Source organism: Macaca nemestrina, chromosome 10 (genome assembly GCF_043159975.1).
Source record: "Macaca nemestrina isolate mMacNem1 chromosome 10, mMacNem.hap1, whole genome shotgun sequence".
NCBI classification, from domain to species: Eukaryota; Metazoa; Chordata; class Mammalia; order Primates; family Cercopithecidae; genus Macaca; species Macaca nemestrina.
The window spans coordinates 52,277,324-52,302,375 of record NC_092134.1 but is presented as its reverse complement, the minus strand read 5'-3'; the positions used below and the strand labels follow the sequence as shown (position 1 = coordinate 52,302,375).

Here is a 25,052-nt window from a genome sequence, read left to right as displayed (position 1 = left end):
TTAATATTTGGGACTCTAATCTGTTGTAGTCTTCTTATGAGATAATAAATTATTTTTTATAAAGATTATATATTCACCTTTTTAAATATATAGATAATCAAATGTAGCCTTCATCTTTGAATTGTTTCCAATATGTTGACTTTGGTTGATTTAACTTTAGAAAAAGAGCCTGGAGTGCTTTTGTTTTATTGTTTATTTATTTATAAATTGTGATAAAAACCCATGTATATGGGAGGTCATCAAGGAAATAAATTGTAATGTTATTCTAAGAAGGAAGCTTATAAGAGAAAGTAAATATAAACCTGAACTTTCCAGTAATTTAGTAATAAATATATGCAAAGTGCAGAAATCAGTGACTGAGAGCACAGATAAAGTTGCAACATTAAGACTACTAAATATGGTTGTGTTGGAGGAAGATTTCAACAGTTATTTCATACAAAGTGCAATATGGCACTTTTTGAGAATTTCATATTATAGGCCACACTGCTAAAAATATATTAAGCTTTGTTCTTGGAATGGGAGAGGATAGTGGAATTGAAAGGAACATCTTAGATTTTACTAATTTAACTTTCTGTAGCTCAGTAACCAAATTTGTAGATTAGAAGCTATCAGTTACTCTCTGAGAAAATGCTATCATTCTCTCTGAAAGAAGACTTTTTTTCAGTATCAGTCTTATTCCCTTTTATAATATTTGAATAGTAAATACATATTTAAATTAAAACAGTTTAGCTCTCAGAAAAGGGAAAGATGGAAATTGGCAGTGATGAAAAAATTGATGGGAAGAGAAGAATCATGTGAACATTTGCTATAAGCCACTTCTGGCACCCAGAGATCAAGACTGTGGAGGACAGGCTCCCTGCCTCTTAAAACCCCTTCAGACACCCACATACATTCACTGACTTAGCTCCATGTGTGAACCAAACACATTCCTCAGTCTCACATATTTGATAAACAAGGCCACAGTCAAATATAGAATGGGCGAAGTTTATATTTGAAAAGACAGAGAAGACTCAGGGTAGGCTAAGGTGAAGAAGAGATCAAATCAGATTCAAGCAAGATTCTCTCAAAGGGCTGAGTCCAGGCTTTTATGCTGGATGTGAGTTAGCAGGCATTAATGAGCAAAGGGCAAGGACAAATACAAAAGTACCTTTTTTTTTTTTTTTTTGAGATGGGGTCTCGCCATGTTGCCCAGACTGGAGTGCAGTGGCTATTCACAGGTGTGATTATAGGGGAAAATAGAAAATTATGTAAAATAAGAAGTCCAGAAGGAATTTTAAAAGCTATCTTCTTTACAGATGGCTTTGGGGAGGCCCTCAAGCCTGTCTCTGAGAGCTCACATGATGCAGGTGCATCTTTGACTTCTTTACCAGGACATCTAACATTTCTGTAGTGACTATTTATTTACAGGAGCTGAGATTCTTCCCATTTCATTTGCCCTGGAATGTATCCCTCTGCCTCTTAAATTATGAAATATGACAATTTCAAAGTTTATTTGAATTTGCTGAAACTGATAGATCTTAAGAATTTTATATCAGTCAGAATAACCTAAGATATGCTGCAGAAATAAACAACACCCAAATCTTCCTAGTACATCATAGCCCAGATATTTCTCGCTCATCCGACAAATTGATCTTGGGTTATTAGGAAGATTTGCCCCAGGCCATCCATCCTCACTCACAGATATAGGCTGACAGTACAGTCAACATGTGGGATGTCATTGGCCTTTGAGGCAGGGAGGCAGGGAGGAGGATGTGTAGTAAGTACCCGCTGGCTTTTGGAGACTACTTTGCTTGCATTCCTTCTCTTGTTAGTCCCTGGGCTACAGAAAGCAACATGGCCATGCCTCATTTCCACTGGGTATGAATGTGAAATCTTACAAACGCCTAGAAGCAAGGCAACCAAAATCATGGTGGACAGCAGGAATGATTGATAGCATCTTTCTCTTTGTGATCGGAAGGTTCTGTGTAGCCATTTATTATTGACTTTTCAGCTGTTTGAGGTTGATTTTGTTGAAAAAATAAAAGGCAGAAGCAAAATTTTTATGGCCCAGATTTTAGTTTCATAAAACTGAGTTTAGATGTTGTTATAAGTGGAAGAAATCCTTCTTTTTACCAGAAGAAAAATTTAAACTTATATTTTTACTTAAATATTTTTATTTAATCATAATTATGCTGACTATTAAGTTGATGAGTCAGTTAAACCAAAAACTAAGCAAGGTAGACCATTAAAATTTGTATTTTTATTTAAAAATATTTAAATCACCCATTCAGTATGTACATACATGCTTAAATAACTCAGAAGTTTTATTACATAAAAATATAGACTATCCCCTTTCTATCACTGCCCTCCAATTTTTCTCTTACCTGGAGTTTACCACTATTATTTTCTTAAGCATGTTTCCATACTGCTTGTGCACTTATATAATGCAAAACATAGATAAACACACAGACAACTTGCTCTGGCTGTGTAAAAAACTAATTTTGGACATTGTTTCATATTGATATATGTATATATCACATATATATTGCATTCCTTTTAATGATGCACAATATGTATTTAAAATGTTAAATACATATTAGATACTGATTTTGAGCCCTCCTAAGTTGCTGAACAAATTTATTTGCTCACCAACACTATACAAGAATGCTGTTTTCTCTTCACTCTCACTATAACTATGTATGATGTTTTTATATCAATCCAGAGGGGCAAATGACATCTTATAATTTTAATGTTAATTTTCTTGACTGTTAATAAGGTTGAGCATCTTTTTTTTACATTTACTGGTCATTTTTATTTTGTTTTCATCAGTGGATATCATGCTGAAATTGTTTCCCTATTGGATTTGTAAGTTTCTTCTTATTAATTATACAAACACTTTAAATATTGCAAATATGTCTTTCCCTTGTTAAATATGTCGAAATTATGTTCTCCCCATACCCTGGCTTTATGTTCTCTTCTATTTTATGCACACACACACACACACACACACACTCTTGCCTATATATACACACATATATACACACATGTGCTCAACTGAGTGTCAATATATAGGTAGTTGAGTGAAGTACATTTCAGAATCTGAATAAAGATCCTTTTTCACTTGTAAGTTAATGGAGGTTTTGGTTACTAAAATCCTTCTTCCTATGATTGTTTGAGGAAGAAGAGGCAATGAGAGAGGATTTCTAGACTTTCCAGAAGTCATATAGAGCCTTGTTTGTGTTCCACAAGTCTTAAATCTTGTACAGGATCCTCTATGGAGAAAATCCTCCCATCTCAGAAAGTTACACTCTAGGCCCAGAAAAGTTTCTGTGACGTCTGTGCACGTGCATGGGCGCAGGTGAGGGTGTGAGGAACATATGTGGGGGAGGATATGTGTGGCTTAATACTAGTAACCAAAGAAACCAAAATTGAAACTGTTTCACTTTTCAAATTGGAGAAGATTGGCTGTGTACAATGGCTCATGTCTGTAATAACACCACTTTGGGAGGCCGAGGCGGGCAGATCACCAGGTCAAGAGATCGAGACCATACTTGCCAACATGGTGAAACCCCATTTCTACTAAAACAAAAAAATAAAAAATAAATAAATAAATAAAGCTGGGTTTGGTGGTGCACACCTGTAGTCCCAGAAGGCTGAGGCAGGAGAATTGTTTGAACCTGGGAGGCGGAGGTTGCAGTGAGCCGAGATCATGCCACTGCATTCCAGCCTGGCAACAGAGCAAGACTGTATCTCACAAACAAAACAAAACAAAACAAAAACAAATGAACAAAAAAAACTGGAGAAGATTGAGAGTCATCTGCATTGAGAGGAGTTAGATGCTCATGTTAGATTCAGGGAGTACTGATGATAATATAGATTAATTCAGTATTTCCAGAAAGCAATTTGATTATTCAGTTTTAATGTGCATGTGTTTGATTGTAGGAACCTAGCCTGCTAATGTAATTAGAAAGCAGTGTGACCAATATTTGTCTGCAAGAAACATCATCCTAGGATCATTTAAAATAATGACAATGTTGTGAAAGGCAATTAGTAACAACACAGGATTAATTTTATTATGAACAGCCATTCATTGAATGGAATATTATGCCATAATTACCATAATTTTTGAGAATTCCTCAGGCCCTTGGGAAAAACTTGTATTGCTATCCTCAATACAGAGGCAAACGATTAAACTATATAATAAGTATGTTTGTATATAGAAAGAGTATAAAATACTCTAAAGTATATTTTTTAGTATTTTTACAGTGAGCATTAGTTACTGTTATAATCTGGGGAGACAAACCATTTAAAACCTGTCCACGAATTTAGAAGGAACAGTGAAGAGTCAGCACATAGAAGGCATTCAATTGACCTTTACTGAAATGATTTGATTTAAAATAAAACAAGAAACTCGTCATAGTAGAATAATCAAATCTTTGAGCTGGGAGGCTTCTTGCAGGTCACTTGGTCTAGTCAGCCACAGTAAACCAGTCTCTAAGCTTAGCCAATTTATACTGGTAGATTCATTACCTGTAACTGCCTCTGGACCATGCTGATTTGCTGTCTCCTGCAGCAGTTCTGCATAATATTGCCTGCAGAGCCTACCCTCATTTGGATCTTAATATTGCCTCCTCCAAAAGGTACTTTTACTTTAAAAAAAAATTGTCTACAGGTAGTTTTAAAAAAGAAAATCCTAGGGTGTTAATATTTTCAATATTAAACTACTCTAAAGTTGCCAACAATTGAAAAAAATTCCAAGTTGAAGTTTTTTGAGTATTGTTTATAGAAGCAGTGTTGTATGTTTAAGGGCTTTCTTCTGTAATCAGACTGCTGTGAGCAAGTTGCTGTCATGAGTTTCCTTGTATGTAAAATGGGATTAATAATAATACCTGCTTCATAGGGAAAGGTTTTTTAAAATTAAATTTGTTAACATATATGACTTGAAGTCTTGGACTAGAGTAAAAGATTGATAAGTGTTATTTAGAGACTTCTGTTTTGAAGACAAGACAGAGAAAATATACTTCCTTCTAAATACAATAAAAAACCTAGGACATTGTATATCAAACACACATAAGAAGACTCTGAAAGGTAGAGAGAAGGTCAACCAGCTAGGAAATTTAGCGATGTGAGGAATGGCATGGCAATGAGTTCCCTGGGTTCTTTTTTTTCTTTCTTTTTGTAACCCACACTGGGTTTTTAAGAAGCTGGCAACCCAGAAGCACCAATAGGAACAGATTTTAAAAAGCCCCAATAAAAGCTTTCTCTCCCTGGCTACAGAACCAAGAAAGGGACAGCATAGCAAGACAGAAAACTTTTAGGTGAGTGCTGTCCTAATCCAGCCAAACACTCCAGAAAAATACTGTGGCCTCAATTTCATCCTTACCAGTAAAGACCTGGTAGAGAGTCTAGACTTCTGCTCTTGCCAGGGCGTACCAAGGTGCCCCAAACATTGACTCCTCCCTTGGTGGGGTCAGATTAGTTTATGTGGGGAGCTGAAACTTTCTTTCTGGCTACGGTAAGAAGGTAAGGAGGTCCTCCCACCCAGTCACGTGGGAGGACATGAAGGGTATGGGGGAGCAGTCACAAAGTGCCCTTCTCCTTTCACCTAGGATGGTGTTATAAAAAGCTCTTGGGAGCCTGAATTATTACCGTGACCCATCATTCATGAGCCATCCCCCAGCTGAAGTGGTGTCAAGGAAACCTGGAGATTAATTGGGACTTATACCTGTGCCTGGTAGTAATGAGGTGGCTCCCTGCCCACCAGTACAGTGTCAGAGAAGACCTGGTAAAACAGAAGATTTAAATCAGATTATTATTTTTGTTTATTTTTTAATTTTTATTTTTATAGATTTAGAGGGTACAAGTACAGCTTTGTGACATGCATATATTGCTTATTGGTGGAGTCCGGGCTTTCAGCATAACCATCACCCAAAGAGCGTATGTTAAATCAGATTATTTAATAATCTGCAGAGTCTTGTAATATAAGACCTGAGGTGTCTAGATATGATTTACTCATTATACAAAGATCCAAAAATTATGTGTTATGCAAGAATCAGGAACATTTCACTCCGAATAAGAAAAACAATCAGTGGGTGCCAGCACTTAGATGATACAGAGTTTGGAATTACCTGACAAGTATTTTAAAACAGCCATCATAAAAGTGCTTCAATGAAAAATTATGAACACACTCAAAACAATTTTTTTACAAAGTTTCCATAAATAAGTAGAAATCGTCAGCAAAGAAGTGAAATATATAAAAAATAACCAAATGGAAATTTTAGGACTTAAAAATACAATAATGAAAATGGAAACTCAGGGATGGGCTCAACAGCAGAATGCAGGTGACAGAGAAAAGAAGCAATGAACTGGAGCAGAGAAAAATATAAAATCATCTATAAGTGAATGAGTGAATATAATGTTGCCAACTATAACACCAGTTTAGACATCTAGACTTGGTTTTCAGGGATGGCTTTCTCCAATTCCTAACCATGTGTCCTGGGTATGATTCTTATCTCTATTCTCTTGACTTTAAAATGGAGAGTAAAAACTTCCCTAGTTACCCTATCTGGGTTCTAAATCCTATGCTTCTTGAAAGTTTACTCATATTCTCATTCATTCATTCATCAAACAAATATTGAATGACTAATACATGGCAAGTGCTGTATATATTCTCCTTGTAATCTTAGGATCTAAAAGAGTGTCATATTCTTCTTGTAGTCTTTAAGACTCTTTGTAAGACTACAAGAAGAATATGACATTGTCTCTGCATTCAGGTAGATTACAGTGTAATGAAGGAAACATCTGAGTGGAGCAATGTTCTAAGTTAGGCTATGTGATAAGTGCTACGGTGGAGATACGTACACAGGTACACAGGGCTTAAGAACTACTTGGGGAGGGTGGTGGTAAAATGAAGGACAGCCACAGAAGTGGAAGCTGACTGAATTCAAGGAACTGCAAACTTTGTAATCAGTACAGCTGGAGTTGTGAAGTTGGATGAGTGGAAATGAAACAGAGTAGAACAACGGGTTTTGAGTGTCATCTAGAGCAGGGTCCCCAACCCCATGGACTGGGATTACAGGTGTGAGCCACTGTACCTGGCCTCTGTGGCTGTTATTTTTTAATGCTGCCACGGTATCTATAGCTGCTTTTAATCCAAAGCTTCATTTCACACAGGGCTCTTTGAGTGAATACCTGAAAGTGATATTCAGCTATTTAGCAAGAGCTTTTTTACTTGCTTCAATATATTTTCCTGTTATTTTGCATTGTTACTATATTTGGTAGTCTGATGTTGGAAGAAATGGACCATTACTATACTTGTATATTTTATTCTAATTCCCATTTTACTAAAAATGTGGTATATGTAAAGCCTTTTCTTTTGGAAAATGAGTTATAGTTCCTTAAAAAGTTATTCCATGTATCTACATGATTTCTGTGTTTTCAAAGGAAAACATTGATCAATTAAGAGATGAAAAGCACTGAATTGCAAAGGTTTTTAAAAATAAATATTTTATATGCATGTCCCTTCTTTATTCAAATTATGACGCATTTCAAACATGCAGAAAACAGCTTATATATTCTTTGTGAAATTGAAGACATCACATTTAACTGAAATAAAAAATATATATAGATATTTCAAAGCAGAATAGAATTTTTCAGTAAGTTTTTCTATTTGCAGCATGTACCAAAACTTCAGTCACACATCTGCCATTTGCCCTTTCATAATCCCCGATGCCTCTGCACTGCACTTACATACAGTTTATTTCATCTATGTATAAAGCCTGATTTTGGTGCTCTATACTCTAGTTTTATCCTAAGCAATAAAATCCACAAAGTTGCCAGCTGTAATTGTGAGGTATGTACTTTTTTTAGTGCACATCAAAATAAATACATGTTTATTAAAATAAAAAAATACACTGTGTACCATCTTAAATATTTAGTTTACAGCTATCATTACTTGTCATAGAATGCACTAGGAAACGTTGTTTTAAGGCCAGCTCTATCAAACTAGAAATATAATAACTTTGTTAAGTGGCAATATATTTTTAAAGCAATCATTCACTTTTACTTTTCAATTATTTTTCAGGTTTGTGGAAGGAATGCTTAACATTTGTTACAATGCCATTGATCGTCATATTGAAAACGGTAAAGGGGATAAGATTGCTATCATCTATGACAGTCCTGTTACAAACACTAAAGCAACCTTTACCTATAAAGAAGTTCTGGAGCAGGTAATATCATAAACTTTATATATATATATAGGAAGTCATATAGAAATTACTTAAATAGCATACATTCTCATTGTAGAGCCTTCAGTTCTCTAATGTATTGAAATATGCTGCCATGTTTTTCTTTTGATACACATTGGAAATGAATACAGGTGTGTTAACTCATGTAGACAGTTTTTATAGCCTTCAATTTATGTTTCACAGTGCTAAATGATGCTCATTTTACAGGGAGAGGATGACAAATCCTGAGAATATGTGTCAACCTTTCTCTGGTCTTTGCTCTTCATCCACATTACCATCACCTTTGGCTGCTCCCCAGATCTTGTACTATTGAAACAGTCTTCCAACTGCCTTCCCTGTCACCAGGCTCTGCCCATGTTAGATGATCACCAGTGTGTTTTTCCTAAGAAACAACATATTTATCTACGCCACTTAAAAATCTATTTATTTAAAAATGCTGTTATTCAGAGAGTAAAATCTAGATTGCTGTGGTGTCTAAGACATTTTGAAATCTGGTCATAGCATTCCTTCTAAGCTTCATTTTCCAAAATTCTTGACAATGCACACAACCCTTTCTTTTGCCCTGGATGTCTTGTTATTCCCTTAGACACTCCTGGGCCTTTGTAGCTCTTTGAACATGTTCATTCCTTTGGCTTATTTGCTCTTTTGAGTTCTTTCCCATCTGTGTAGTTCTTAGGTGGATCATATTAAGTGATGAGTTAGGAGATTTTTCTCTTTTATTAACATTAGGGTAGAAATAGGGCCTCAGAAGTAATTATAAAAAGTATTTGGGAAATACTTTTCCCAAATGGACTATGGGAAAGTTACTCAAATTCTGTGGAATATTTACAAAAAATGATTTAAAGAGAGGTAATGGTGTAAGGCAGATTTCTCAACTTTGGCACTATTGATATTTTGGATCAGATAATATTTTGTTGTGGGTGCTGCCATGTATGTGGCACGATATTTAGCAGCATCCCTGCCTCCACCTAACAGATGCTGATAACACACCCCCACCTCCCCGAGTTGCGATGTCTGCACACATTGCTAATGTCTGCTGAATGGTAAGATTGCCACTGGTTGAGAAACAGAAGTTGAGCAGAGTCTGTCATGCCAGGGTTTGGAGGCATTTGCTTTGACATGAAGGCTTTTAAAATTGCATTCTCTCCTTTTGCTTTTTGAACCCATTTAAGGGTTCCATTCCATTTTTAGAAAGTTTCATCAACTCTCCCTGACTCTTTGAAATTATATTCTTTTTCATCAGCAAGTTCTTATTTTGCCTTGTAAGAAATTTCAAGAAAGGCAACTCAGATTAAATAATCACCTTTCCAGTACTGAGTTGTTACAAACAAGAGAGAAGAGTTAGACCGATTTGCTTAGACTGGGTGTCAGCCTGGTTGTAGCAACAAATTCCAACCTCAGCTAATTTAAACATTAAAGAAAGACCTTATGAAAAGGGAAGACTGAAGAGCCAGGCTTAGAAAAATAGTAAACCCTAAGGGAGAAAGAGCAGATGTGAGGAGTTAAGAAGAACCCACAAACTGTCCAGTAACTAGGCTCGCTGCCTTGAGTCAATCTTCTAGATTGAAAGACAGAGTAGGAACATCTGTTGTGCTGAACCCCTATTGACTCCAGTGGGGATGGCACCAAGTTCAAGAGGCCAAAGAAGAGACCCAGAGCCCCATACAAGTCATGGGGTTTTACTGGGGCCTTACATACTGGGGAGAGTCCACTGGTGGCAGGCTGGGCAGGAGAACCGCACGACTTGCAAAAAGCATGCAGTTTCTATAGCATCTTCACTTAGCACCATCCCCCTAACAGTCTCTGCCTGGCAACTTCCATTTACCCTAAATCAAAAGGCTTTGATCCCAGACTGGATAGGGCTGACATATTCCTCAGATATAAGGAATGGATACGTGGATTGGCCACTCTTGGATTTGTATTCCCTAGCTCAGCAATCTGAACACATATTCAGGTGTGCCTGTCATACAGGGTCTTTCTCAGGGTATGGTCAAGTCAAGTCATTGCTGTCGAGGCGTCTACCATACAGCACTCACTTGGCCAAACTTAGGTGACTTGCCTAAACAATCAGGCAGTGGGGAAGAAATATCTTGTCCTCTTTTGATTTAATAGTAGGAACTGGGGCCCTCTCTCCCTCTAGGATGCAAACAAGGGGAATTTCAGTCTACTAAGAATGGGGTTCAAATGCTGGGCAGCTCAAGACAGAAAAAAAAAAAAACAAAATAATGCTGCAAATACATCGTTTGGTATTTTTTATTGGTCTGTAACTGAAAACTATATTTTTGGGATTAAGTATACAGATACAGCTCTCACATTGGGGGTGAGTTAGAAAGGCACTCTGTTACCAAATGAGCTTGTTATTCTTATGAGGTTGCTTTCTATTGTAAGAGATAATGTAGATTTCCTGAAAATCTATTATAATCTATGTTTTGTTTTAGGATTGCATTTTCAGCTTAGAAGAGGTTTAGTCTATGATTAAAAATTGTGCCTGTGATTCTGGCATATTGCTGCACTCTCATGAAAACACTGGCAAATTCTTATTGGTATACAAATGTATACCAAAATGTAAGTTTACTTACATATTGTAAAAATATTACCTATATCCACATATTGAATTTGATACATAATCAAACATCAGAGTCAAGGAAAAAGCTTTAGAGAAACCTAAAATAAGAAGAGATGTTGCCATTCTCATTTTCTATTGTTGGTTTTCAATTAATTAATTACATAAGTGTATATGACAATTATACACATATGTTTTGCTTAGAAGCTTTCCTGCTAACTCATTTTTCAAACCCTTTCTGTGTTTGTGCTGGTTCCCTGGTTTCAGTTTAGCCTGATATCAAAGTAGCTGAAAGGACTGTTTCTCTCACCTGCTGACAGCTCTGATTCCCCAGGCTTTTCTTCTCTAAAGTACTAAAGGAAGAACTGTTAGGAAAGAGAGAAGCATTGTGTGCTACTTTGATTACTTGCTTCTGATTCCCTGTGGCCTTTATTTTGTTAAGTAGAGAAGACAGAGAAAGAAGATTTAATGGATAATTCCATTGAGAACAAACAAAAAGAAGTGCCTTTGTATGTTACTTGTTTTAATCTCCCATGTTTCATTTCTACTGGAAGTTTCTGGCTAGATAATACTTGATTAAATTAGTTTGTATTTCTTATTTAATTAATGAGCCAACAAGACAGGCTACTTTGTCTTGGTAACATGAAAGATCTGAAAATTTTACAGAATGATCGAGAAGCAGAAGTTTTCCAAAACTATCATTTTTTCTATACATCTGAAAATACTTAAAATAATCCTTTATTAAGGTCTTTGTACAGAGATTTGGACCTAGTTTAAGGTCCATCATTCATTCAACAAATATTTGTTTTGTATGCCAAACCCTGATAGGAATAAGCGATACAAAGTAAATGAACCCATTTCTTATTGTCAAGGAGATAAGAAAACATGTAAACAAGCAATTTCAATATAACCGAATAAGGATCATAATAGGGGTTAATGTTATATTCTGTAGGAACACATGTGAAGGCAGTCAACTCAGTCAGAGGTAAATAGAGTCTAGGGAGATTTCTGGAAGAGTTAATGCCTAAAGTTATCCCGATTGCCTACCCTCCACTTGAAATAATTTTTCCTCTACATATCTTATGGTCCATGTTACCTGAATGTTATGTTCTCAGTGAGATGTTTTCTGAGCACACGAAATACAAATGTTCCTTTCCACACCACTTCATAAATTCATTTTTTCACTTTCTTTCTTTCTTTTTTTTTTTTTTTTTGAGACAGAGTCTCACTCTGTAGCCCAGGCTGAAGTGCAGTGGCCGGATCTCAGCTCACTGCAAGCTCCGCCTCCCGGGTTTACGCCATTCTCCTGTCTCAGCCTCCCGAGTAGCTGGGACTACAGGCGCCCGCCACCTCGCCCGGCTAGTTTTTTGCATTTTTTAGTAGAGACGGGGTTTCACCGTGTTAGCCAGGATGATCTCGATCTGCTGACCTCGTGATTCGCCCGTCTTGGCCTCCCAAAGTGCTGGGATTACAGGCTTGAGCCACCGCGCCCGGTCTTCACTTTGTTTTTAATTTAGTATTTATTATTCAGTATCATTCCTTACATTTTATTATTCTGTCTTTTTTAGTGTCATTTTCTCTTCTAGAGTGTAAGTTCCATGAGGGCAGTGACTTTGTATTTGTTTGCAGAACGGTGCCTTGCATGTAGTGAATAGTTGTTGAATGATGAATGAGTTAATGAAAGAATAAATGAATGAAATACTTCTTGAAATTTCTAAATGACTCTAGCTTCTTTTACTGTAGGAATGTCTTAGATTTAAATTGTATCAGTAATGGAATTGGATTATCTTTCCAAGTAAACTCCAATTCTATCTGTGAAGGATTTTAATTTATTTACATTCAGCTTGGTAGTTCAAGATGAATATATCCTCCTTGGATTTCCCATACTTATAACTCAGAAGATCTGCATTCTAGAAGACATGTATATTTTTATTGTATCCTGGCTCTTGTTAGCTCTTGCCAAGTTAGTCATTATATTAAGCCTCAGTGAAATAAAAGGTATGTGTGAGAGTGTATTTATATGTGTATATATTTCTTATATATATACTTCTAGTCATTTTAAAGTATCCTTATATTTATTTTCACCATCACTAATTTTATTTTGAATTTACTTCTGTGTGTGGCAAGTGTGCTCTGTTTTTTTTTTTTTTTATTTCAACAATTGTGTATTTTTATGTATTTATTCACTAAATAAGAACGTGACCCCTGAAGGGCATTTTGCTTTTTAATCCAGTTATTAGTGTACCTATGTAATCTTCCTACCAGAGAAAAAGCTCCTTGAGATAAAGGTAATGTTTTATTCACTTTTTCACCTACACAGTAGCTAATGTAGGCCTCATAGTACATGGAGTCATATTATGTGGTGAATGAGTTTGTGAATAAACATTTATAAGAAAGTAAAATCTAATCATTATCTAAGATAAATGATTATTTCCAAAAATATCACTTGCCATCACACTGTGATTTTTGTTTTTATATATTAAGAATTTTTATTTTTAAACAGAATGAGAATCTTTCTCATTTTAGTTCATTTTCTGACTTTGAAGGTCTGTGTCCTGTCTCATTTAAAGCCCTGATTAAAACACTTACCTTACTTCTTCAGGGTGACTAAACCCTGACCTTTTAGAAAGTTACCTGAAAATCTGTAGGCCATCTGCTTTGAATTTATTTTCTTGGACTGGAATGATCATGGTGTGAAATTTCTTTATTGAAAACATGCTTATGGAACACATATTATATATTTGACACTACTAGAGACACCATGGGTTTCAGTAGTGAATGAGATAATCTTTAAGGAAATTGCATTCTAGTTGGGAGTATGTACTACGAATAAAAAGATAATACAATATAAATAGGTATGAGAGAAGAACAATAAAAGACCAGAGAGGGACTTTGCCTGCCATTTGAGATAGGCTTGTCAGCGAAAGTACATGTCACTTATGAAATGATATTTGAGCATAGACCCAAATAAAGAGTGAGATAGGAACTATGTGAATATTTGAGTGAAAATTATATTAGACAGGGCTCTGAAGCAAGAATAGATTCAGACCATTGGAAAAGCCATGAGGACTCAGACCTCATGAGAAGGGAATGCTGGAAAGTGATGTTAGGTGAGTATCCAGGAGTCAGATCATATAGAACCTTGCAGGCCATGGTCAAGACTGTATCTGATTTCAAGGATGATGGGAAGCTCCATATTGTGAAAGAATTCACTTTGGCATCTCTGAAGATGAAGAGACTGTAGTGGGTAAGATTGGAAACAGGGAGATGACAAATGAATCGGCACCCCATAACATAAATCCTCTAAGAACAGCAGTATTTACTTACATGTGGGAAATTAAGGGATAGGATAGATACAGTCTGTGCCGTGAGATTCTGGAAGCTATTCTGCGTATGTGCCTGGTCTTGGATCCCTGGCTACATCCAGTGTGTTTGAAAGAAGTCTGGTTGAACCAATTATACAGCAGTTACCTGTAAATGCCCTGCTTCATCCCCATATTTTCAGGTATTTTGTGAGCATTCTAAGAAATTGTTTCTGTATAATTTTCAAGTAGAATTCTGGGAAAAGAAGATTATCTGTTGTAAGTACTTTAGTTCTCTTTCTTTCACATACACACATACACTTTAAGGATGATTTTCATAATTAAACCTTTACTTAATAATTGATACACTATCCCCCCTCCCACCCAAATTTGTAAATGTTAGGTCAAAGGCTAAGCTGCTAAAATAAGGATGTGCAGTAATATAATGGCTTAATTTTTTTAAATAATGTATTTCTCTTTTGTAATAATCTAAAGATTATGAGGTTTAGCTTGGCATGACCCGAGATTATTAAGTCTTATTGAACCTTCATCTTCCAGCTCATTGCCTTCATCTGCATCATTGAAGCTGAGGCAAAGACATGTATGTCCCAACTCTTGGGAAGGTGGAGGAGGATACAGAGGAATGGATATGGTATTTAATATCCACACAGAGAAATATCATATATGCCTTCCACACACATCCCATTTGGCTATTGGCTGCCAGGAAGGCTGGAAAAAGTAGGGTAGGTGGAGGCATCTTGATGGGGAGTTAGGAGTTCCTGCCACAAGTACTGTTTCATTTCATAGGCAAAATAAATATCAGATCTTACACATAAATAATTGTAACCTGTTAATGTCAATAAATTGTAAGTCCAGGGAAATAAAAGCTGAAATTGAAATCTCATAGGTGGCACGCTAGAGATTAAGAACAAAGCTGTCAGAGATGTATTCCTCAGACACATACTGAATGCTTATTGTGTATTATTTATTGAATTAGGCAGTGGGGCCACACAGATGAATTAAAACATGATTCCAGAATTTCAGGAGTTTATAGTTTGCCCAGTGAGAAATACACAAAAGCTACTGAATGTAGTGTGATAATGTAACAACAAAGCTTTGTGCATTTGCAGCATGGAGAAAGGACCAACCTGGCCACAGCAGTTCAGAGAAGGCTTCACTGTGGAGGTGATGTAGAAGCTAGGTCAGGTAATAAAAATAGAATTGTGTGCCCCACCCATAGGTGACCCTTCTACAGGTGTCCCCTGAAGGTCTGCAGATTTATCGACAAGGTGGATTTGACATAGTTAATAATGAAAATGTGCACCCCGAGAACAAAACCGACTGCTTTTGTTGTCTTAAGTTCTAGGGCAAGAAGATGAATTAAGTAGGAAACAATATAGAAAGATCATTGGAGAATAAAGGAAGGAGACAGGCAGTCAAAGTTTAGTAGGAAGAGAATAGAAGAAGAAAAAAAATGTCCTTACAAGTGGAAGTGAGGAGAGTTGGTCACGATGAACACCAGTACCTGTTATACAGCAATGTAAAGACAGCTACACGCATCAACAGCTTTCTGTTTCTGGCCTTTAAAAATTAACATATGAAACTACAAAATCATTTAACCAAGCACAGCTTTCATAACAAGTAGAGTATAAAGCTAACTAACATAAATTGAGGATACTGAGTGGCTAAAGTGATGCAAATTAATATATTAGAACCACATTTTGAGTATATAAGACAAAGTATTTTTCATATAAGGTTTTTTGAAATAAATATGTAGCTATGAAAAATGATGCCACTGAATATTTTAATTCATTTGGAAGTTTTATGCTCACGTTTGTGCACTGTGTAGATATATGTAATAGTTAAGTAAAATGAATTTGAATAAATCAATATAGGTTGCATTCAGTAGAATTATTGTCAAGATTAGAGACCTTGGAGATATTGATTGTTCATTTTCTCATGCCATACTTGATTTAAAAGCATTTCATTTCCATTAGAAAGTTGAATAATGTTAACTTTATCATGTATAGGTTTTATGGGAAATTTGATATATTTTAGAATATTTATCATAAATTCTTGGCACATATGATGGTCTATGTTTGTTTTGTTTATTAGTTACTAGTGTATGCACTGTAATTGTGAATTTTTCTTCTCTTTAAATGCGTACGGGGCTCCTTGGTTGAGTGATGTAGATGTTAAAACTGACCCAGCTATTGCAATGATCTCATGTCCTTGTGCCATTCCTGGGATATTTAGCAAGTTCTCTATGAGACTTTCACATATATTGATTGGCTTTTGGGTTGTATTGATCAATGAAACTGTAAAGGTTAACAGGAACATTGCCCAATCCTGGGAAGTGTGGTTGGTGTACTCAGGATTGTTGTCATGTTTTATGTACTGCCTGTGGAAGTGCTGGGGGTGTTTGTTTTAGAACTTTCATTAAATAATCACAGCAGAATTGATCTAAACAATGCAGCAGGATTCCTGTTGACATCTTTTGCATCTTTTATATTTGTCTTTCTTTAAGAGGAAAAAGCCTTTAAGAAACCAACTGGGCATTTTTTTTTTTCATGAAATAGTGAGGCATATAAATGCTTTATAAGGACAAAAAGTTTTTACACACTTCTGGTGTTGACTTAAATTATTTTTATTTTAGTGTATTATTAAGCCTAGGCCTTAATGTTCCCGTTTTACAGCTTACTACATATATAAAGCCAAATCTGAGTTACAGGGAGGGTAAGAACAAACCCACAAAGCCAATCAAGCTCAACATGACAATATTAATTTAATATAATGAATGACATTGCCTTGCTGGAGCTGAATGACTGATTGTAAAATGTGTTTGATGCTGTGACCCTGGGGCTTTGAGTTTGGTGACATGTTCCCTGTGATGCCTCAGTTCTCTTGTCACATATTAGTAATTGAACTTCCATAGAGCCTTTGATTATCCAATGTGCTATAACCTTATCTGACCTTTACTTATTCTGCATGAGGTTACAAAAACAAACAGAGTGAAATTGCATGAGTGCTCAGATAATCCAGAGTATGCTGTATTATTATTATTATTGTTATTATTTTGAGACAGAGTCTCACTCTGCCGCCCAGGCTGGAGTGCAGTGGCGTGATCTTGGCTGACTGCAGCCTCCGCCTCCTGGTTCAAGAAATTCTCCTTCCTCAGCCTCCAGAGTAGCTAGGACTACAGGTGCACGGCAACACACCTCGCTAATGTTTGTATTTTAGTAGAGATAGGGACTCACCATGCTGGTCAGGATGGTCTTGATCTCCTGACCTCTTGATCTGCCCGCCTTGACCTCCCAAAGTGCTGGGATTACAGACGTGAGCCACTGCGCCTGGCCTATTGTTTTTTAATTGTATCAAAATGAAAACACAACGTTAAAAAATTCTCAGGGAGAATTCATGGGCCCTGAGAATCTCTCTACAGATTCTACTTGGAGAAACACTACAATAAACAATTTATTAGATCAAGAGAAAAGGAATCTGGCCTTCATTAACAGTAGAAATTCATGTTCTTTAAAAAATATTATTTGTTAGCCCTTTAATGAAGTGTATATAGCAGACAACAGTGACAGTTTTAAAGTGACAACTTTGTTTCACATTTTGCATGTTTATTATTGTATAAACAAATATGTGAGGCAGTTATTACTATCATACTATCATATTATGTTCACTGAAGGAATATAACCTTATCTAGATGACTTACATAAACTTGTGTTGTATTAAATAGTCTTTTTTAATAGAGTGTCGTAGATTCTTTATCTTTTCAAACACTCATTTGGAAAAATGTGTACATTAGCCACAAAATTATGCTAGATTTTTCAGAATCCTTGTATAAAGGTATGTGAATGCATAACTGTGAAAATTTACTTCTCTAAGAGTTGAATTTTCTTTTTCATTTTAGTCCAGGTGGGTTACATATTTTTTATATGTAATAAAGTTTGCTTCAGCACTTGGGATATTTTCTTTACAAATACTCTAGGAAATGTACAGAAAGTAATCAACTTTGAATTGTGATATGTTTTAAAAAATCATTTGAAAAATTTTAAATAGGAGTTTGTACTCTACTTCTCTATGTATCTATGAATGGTACTTTTCTGAGTGGTGTCTGGGTTCCAGTCAGGCTACCCAACTGCTTAACATATAATATAGTTGAAATACAATGCATTAGCAGTAAAAAAAAAAAAAAAAAAAAAAAAAAAAAAAAAAAAAAAATCAATATTCTTGCAGTACTCATAAGGGAGGGAAATAAATGAATATTAATTAAAAATTATTGGAAATGTTAGTGTTAGAGAAAAGCAGATTCAATTAAACATCTCCTGAGGTGGGATAAGTTGAATCCTGGATTGAACGGTGGAGGGAAAGGGGCAATTATGGATATAATTTCCACAAGATTAAAGGAAGACTTTGTGAAGGCGAGCTGGAAACAGATACATGAGAGGATCCTACAGTTTTGCTTTTTTGGTAGATAGAAGGTGGAGAAAGGATAGAGAATATATGTAAATTAGGGCTTATAACTTTTAGAGTGTCTATTTTAAACCTCTCGTATTCTTACACAGTGCAATGAAACTACATTTTTAGATAGCATGCATTTTTAAACACAATACCTATTTAAATACCACAGGTATGTTTTTGAACTTTTATTTCAGGTTTAGGGGGTACCTGTGCAGGTTAATTACATGGATAAATTGTGTGTTGTTGAGGTTTGTTGTATAGATGATCCCGCCACCCAGGTAGTGAGCATAGTACCTGATAGGTTTTCAGCCCTCACCCACCTCCCACCCCCCTCTCTAGTAGGCCCCAGTGCCCAGTGTCATTCTGTTCTCTATTTCTATATGTACACAATGTTTAGATCCCATCTATAAGTGAGATCATGCCATATTTGATTTTCTGTCTCTGTGTTAATTGGCTTTGGATGACATCCGGCTGCATCCTTGTTGCTGCAAAGGACATGATCTTGTTCTTTTTTTGTGGCTGCATAGTATTCCGTAGTGTATATGTACCACATTTTCTTTATCCAGTCCACCATTGGTGGGTGTCTAGGTTGACTCAATGTCTGCTATTGTGAATAGTGCTGCAGTGATGGAACATACGAGTCCATGTATGTTTTTGGCAGAATGATTTATTTTCCACCAAATATTTATTTTCCTTTGAGTATATACCCCGTAACAGGGTTGCTGGGTCAAATGGTAGTTCTGTTTTAAGTTGTTTGAGAAATCTCCAAAGTGCTTTCCACAGTGGCTGAACTAATTCACATTCCCACCAACTGCGTGTATGTGTTCCCTTTTCTCCACAGATTTACCAGCACCTGTTGTTTTTGATTTTTTAGTAATAGCCATTCTGACTGGTGTGACATGGTATCTCACTGTGGTTTTGATTTGCGTCTCTCTAAAGATGAGTTATGTTGAGCACTTCTTAATATATTTGTTGGCTTCATGAAATACTGTTTTAAATTGTTTTGATGGTATGTAGTCACTAGGTAAGGGTCCCTTCTGTGTTCGCCTTTCTGTTATCTGGGTTAGGTTTTCTAGTTTAACCACACCACTCGTCTCTTACGAGTATCCTCACTTCTCCTGCATATTGTTGATCCATTTCATTTCTGTGGCAAAACTTCAGACCTGGTTCAATCCAATTCCTTATTATCTTCATTACTGTAACTGATACGTCAAATCCTGTTAGAGAAAAATCACGTAACTACAAATATAGATTTAATATAAATTTACGGTCTCCGGTGTCCACTGGGACTTCAATGCTGCTTTTTTTTTTTTTTTTTCTTTAGCGTTTCTCGAATAAGTTTCTCTTTTACCCTCCAAAGGCTATTTTAAACTTTTGGCTTTCCTGCCTCTGTGCCTCAAGCTTAACAGGGTACATTGATTCAAGCCCAGCAATGATTATATAAATGTATTGTCACCAGACCTATAGACTTGCCTGTATCCACACCCATTGTTTTCTCTTTCCCTTCTTTTAAAATAGAAGCTAATCTTTCTTTGGTCTCTTGGAGCCATTCTATCAATTCTTTTTAGGGCTCTTGTTCTGTTAATCTATCTTATACCGATCTCACTGCTGGCTCTTTCTCTTAAAAACATGCATAAATGGGCCGGGCGCGGTGGGTCATGCCTGTAATCCCAGCACTTTGGGAGGCCAAGGTGGGCAGATCACGAGGTCAGGAGATCAAAACCATCCTGGCTAACATGGTGAAACCCTGTCTCTACTAAAAACACAAAAAATTAGCCGGGCGTGGGGGTGGGCACCTGTAGTCCCAGCCACTCGGGAGGCTGAGGCAGGAGAATGGCGTGAACCCAGGAGGCGAGGTTGCAGTGAGCCGAGATCACGCCACTGCACTCCAACCTGGGTGACAGAGCGAGACTCCATCTCAATAACAAAACAAAACAAAAAACCAAAAACAAACAAACAAACAAAACAAAATAGAAACCATGTTTCTACTACTAGCTAGTTTCTTACCTATTTTCATTCACTGATTAACTTTGGAAAAATGCCTTTTTAACTTCCTTACCACACACATAACCAATAACCAAAGTCCTCTAAAATATGCTACTGCCTCATTTAGCTAAGGTAATTAATGCTTTCTTCTTATTAATTCCAATAGGTGTTCAATATTTTACTTCCTCTCTTTATCATATCTAACAGTTTTGTCCATTCTCTGCCAGTCTTCACTTACTTCTATATACCATTCTGCCCATTTCCTTTCTTTCCTGTGTTCATTTTGTCTAATTATCCTCCTTAAATGCTTCTTTTGACTGTCCCTTCACTATCTGCTTCTAGGTTGCCTTCTCTTTCCATTTTACACATCCCGGCTGGGTGATTACATCTGTGCCAATGGCCTTTTTTGCCACGTATGTGATGGCTACTCCCAGTGGCAATGCTGGCTATTCTCAGTTCTGTGTCATCAGCCCACATCTCTCTCCTGATGTTGAGATCATATGCAGGATTGCCGAGTAGGTGTCTATACATGGTTGTTCCACTAGCATCTCAAATTTAAACATGTCCAATGTGAATGGCATCACTTTCCAGTCAGTTGCTAAAACCCAAACTGTGGCCCCATTCTTAATATTTCTCAAATAAATTTATTTATTTTTACCCCTATTACATAATAATCGAGTTTATACAATAATCATTAAATTATTGATTGTAGTTTATGCAATAATGATTACATTTTAAGAATTTGGAAAGCACTTACTTTTAAAGAGGATGAACAATTTTCAATTATTATACATTGTTTTTTGGGTTAGTCTAAACTTGATGGGCATAACAAGGCTTTGCATCATATCTGATGTTGTTTCTTCATACCTTTCCAGTTAATCTCATGACCTCTTCATCTTGAATGTTTTCTCTCTCTAAACTAAACTGCCTTCGCTTTTTCAGCCAAATGGCACATGCTGTGATGATTAGAGATATTGTCAGAAACTCTCCAGTGAGTAAAAGCAGGAGGAAGTTACACTAACCCAATTATTAATGTCTAGAGTGTAGAGATGTTAAAATGGTAAAAAGTGGAGGCAATCCTTAATTATTCTTTGTCTATGTATTTTATTTCCTTTTTATTGCATGCACCCTATACCTGTTGTGTGTTAATGACAATCATCAATTACATTTTCCGTTCTTTAAGACCTTGGGCTTCTCCTGTCTCTGTCCACAATGGCCTGATTGTTACATAGAAATACTGTTCTATAATTAACAAAATATTCTTTACAAGATATGATGAATTCTGATGATTTTCTTTTAAATTTTAACGTAAGTATTAAAGAAATGGAAGACAATATTCCTTATCAAAACTGTGAGCCCATATACGTAGGGAAATACAGGATTTAACTAATTTTCTGTGAAATTATAGTCTGAAAATCACAGTAGTCTTGAAAGCAAAAAGATTATTGAAATATTGGTTATTTTGAGCTTGAACTAAAGGGATTAAATAATTATCTATTTCACTTTGCTTGTGAATACATAGTCTGAAAATGACTAAATATTGATTGAAACCCATGTGTAAAGAAACTGGTAATGAGAAAAATGATAATTGAGTAATGGTATTTACTCTTTCATTTGGAGAAAATTATTCGAGAAGAAATGTGCTAGTAAATGTTTTCTAGACCACTGACAGATAACTATTTTGAATGTAATATAGCATTTTGTAATTTTTCTTAGAAAATTTAATAGAACGCCATTCTTAAATATAAAATAAATATTCCTCTGTGTTTTAGATAAGTAATAATACATTTTACTTGTAAACGAAAATGTGATTTTTTCATCTTTGAAAGAAAGATCTTTCTTTTTTAAATAACATCTCTAACTTTCCTGGTTTTAAGAGACATATCTCAAAATAAATTGACTTAGCATAGTATCATCTTAAATGAAAATTAGTTCAATGCTGTATCTAATAAATTGTAACTGTCTAAAATGTTACATTTCTAGAACGTTCTTATGTTATATGAAAATATTTATATTCCTGAAAATTCTCTTTCCACAGGTATTTACCTGGATACGTAGTTAATGCATGGACAAAAGAATAAGTTATTCATTATAGTTACAATTTCAATCTTCTCAATGGCTGCCTGTATGTGTACAAGTAAAACAAACAAAAATGTGTATGATTAATGTAATATTTTTAAAAGTAAGGTGCAGGTATTTTATATAACTCTTTCTATGAAAATTATACATATTCTCGAGAACAATTCATTTATCCATACTTTTAGTAATCTGTTTCCTCAGATATTATAGTTGGTTTTTAAATTAGTTTTATTTTCTGTTACTGTTTAGATCAGGGTTTGCAATGTAACATTGTGGCATTTTGAAAATACGCATTCCCTTGTCTGCTTTTTCATACAGTTTTCTTTGATGTGGTTTTGAAGTTGCCCGTGATCACTGCATTTTTACTACAACTTGGAAACTAGAACTACTTTTTTTGTACAAGCGTGATTTTCCTTAAGTGAGCACACTTGCTATTTGTGAAGCAACTGCTAATTTGTTCTGTAGAACATATCTTTTGGTCAGTTTTGACTAATTTTTATATTTGAGATATGAGCATTTGATAACAAAATTATACTACCCCAAAGACTGTTTTTGAAAGATTTTCCAGAATGATAACAAATTTTTTAATTAATTTAGTTTTCGTTATTCATATCAATATGTTTTCATTTTATAACTGAAATTTAAAGCTTTTACTTCTATCTGATGCATTATATATTATATTTATGTTATATATAAACCAAATATATGTGTACACCATTTTACAATATATAAATTTCAGTTGTTACATTTTCTTTACAATTATTATTACTATACGTGATTTTTTTTTCCAGACTCCAAATTTCTTTGGCTTAAGGACCAACCATTTCCTTCTCATTTTTGTATCTGTAGACTTGACCTCAGTTTAGGACATACAGCAGATACTACATAAATTGAACCAATGACAGGATGTTTATGTGTTAAAATGGCTTTAAATTAGTACCAAAATGATTCATATAAATTCTAGTGGGAAGAGTCACACATTGTTATATCTAAATAAATACGTTTATTTCATCTCCTCTAGGTTTCCTTCACAGCCCAGTTATTCACACGTTGGCAGTGTAGTATCCTCATGCTAGCTGGCCTTGCTCCCCTGGGATCTGTATTGCCCTTGATGTCAGACTGAAAATCAATTTTACTGGTCTATCCTTGTATAAAACCATCAAGTTATTGACAAATTAAAAAACAAATTTAAGAAGGTGCAAAGATGAATGTGAATTGGGTGAATGGCACATGGTTAACCTTTCGTCAGTTGAAAAACTATTTATTATAAACAACCTATCTTAAAATATTTTCCCTTTTGCTAATAATAGAAATCGTAACTCTACACTCAGACATTTATGGTAGGATAAGAATATGGCATTCGCTAAAAATAATACCGGTTTTTTTCTTTGATAATTTTCCACCTGAAGTTGATAAAAACTAAGTGAACCCTGAAATAGCAGTATCAAATGCCTTCTGTTTTGGAGTTCCAATAATACTTTATTTGAGTGATTATAAACTCGTATGTTTTCTCATACATATTCTCATGCATATATATTTAGATTTATAAATTATAATGAAAAAGTTTACCAGAGTGACATTTAGCCCTGAAACCTACTGGAAAAGAAAATTGTACTATTGATTCTGTAAACCTTTTGTCTGTAGACCAAGTCTGGTGTGGTTATCAGGTTATCAAAACACTGAAGAGCAGCTGAAATAAGCAAGGCCAAATAGACTCCATCTAGTGGTTACATGGGCCTGGTGCAACCTAATTTGACTAAAAATTGTTTTCAGGGCAGTGGTTGACAACTCAGATGCCTACAGAAGTGGGTGGATGGGAGAAACATCAATTGTCGGTATATATCACACTTTCTGTATGCTTAGGGAACTATGGTGTAAGCATATAGCATAAAATAAACAAGAAGTAAAAAAAATATATTTTGAACTCAGAATGAAAAAAAACGCAAGCTGTATGATAAATGCCCCCTGGGAATAGCCAGTTCTATGGCAAACCACTAGGCTGATCATCTGGTTCAATTGATTGCTGTTATTCAAGAACACAGGCCTGGTGTTGCTAGACTTTACAATTTTTCTAGAGAAACTGGAGATCTAGATTTGTATGTGAAACCTACTAAATTTAATGTGCTGGTTCATTCTCTTAAAATGTGATATGGCCCCAACTTAAATACATCTTGGTCACATTTGGCTGTGATCTACCATTTTGAGATCTTTGTTTCACACAAGGTCTTGAATTTTTTTTATTATTATACTTTAAGTCCTAGGGTACATGTGCACAATGTGCAGGTTTGTTACATATGTATACATGTGCCATGTTGGTGTGCTGTACCCATTAACTCACCATTTACATTAGGTATTTCTCTGAATGCTATCCCTCCCCACTCCCCCAACCCCACGAGAGGCCCCAGTGTGTGATGTTCCCCGCCCTGT

The 25,052-nt window shown here is 35.6% G+C and overlaps 1 protein-coding gene across 1 annotated transcript in view; it reads left to right on the top strand.

Moving 5' to 3' along the window:
- LOC105473292 (acyl-CoA synthetase short chain family member 3) overlaps positions 1-25,052 on the top strand; it is a 179,798-nt gene that overhangs the window by 22,408 nt on the left and 132,338 nt on the right. The window contains exon 2 of the mRNA XM_011727032.3: positions 8,063-8,207. Coding sequence (XP_011725334.2) covers positions 8,063-8,207 — 145 coding nt within the window. The remainder of the gene's footprint in view (positions 1-8,062; positions 8,208-25,052) is intronic.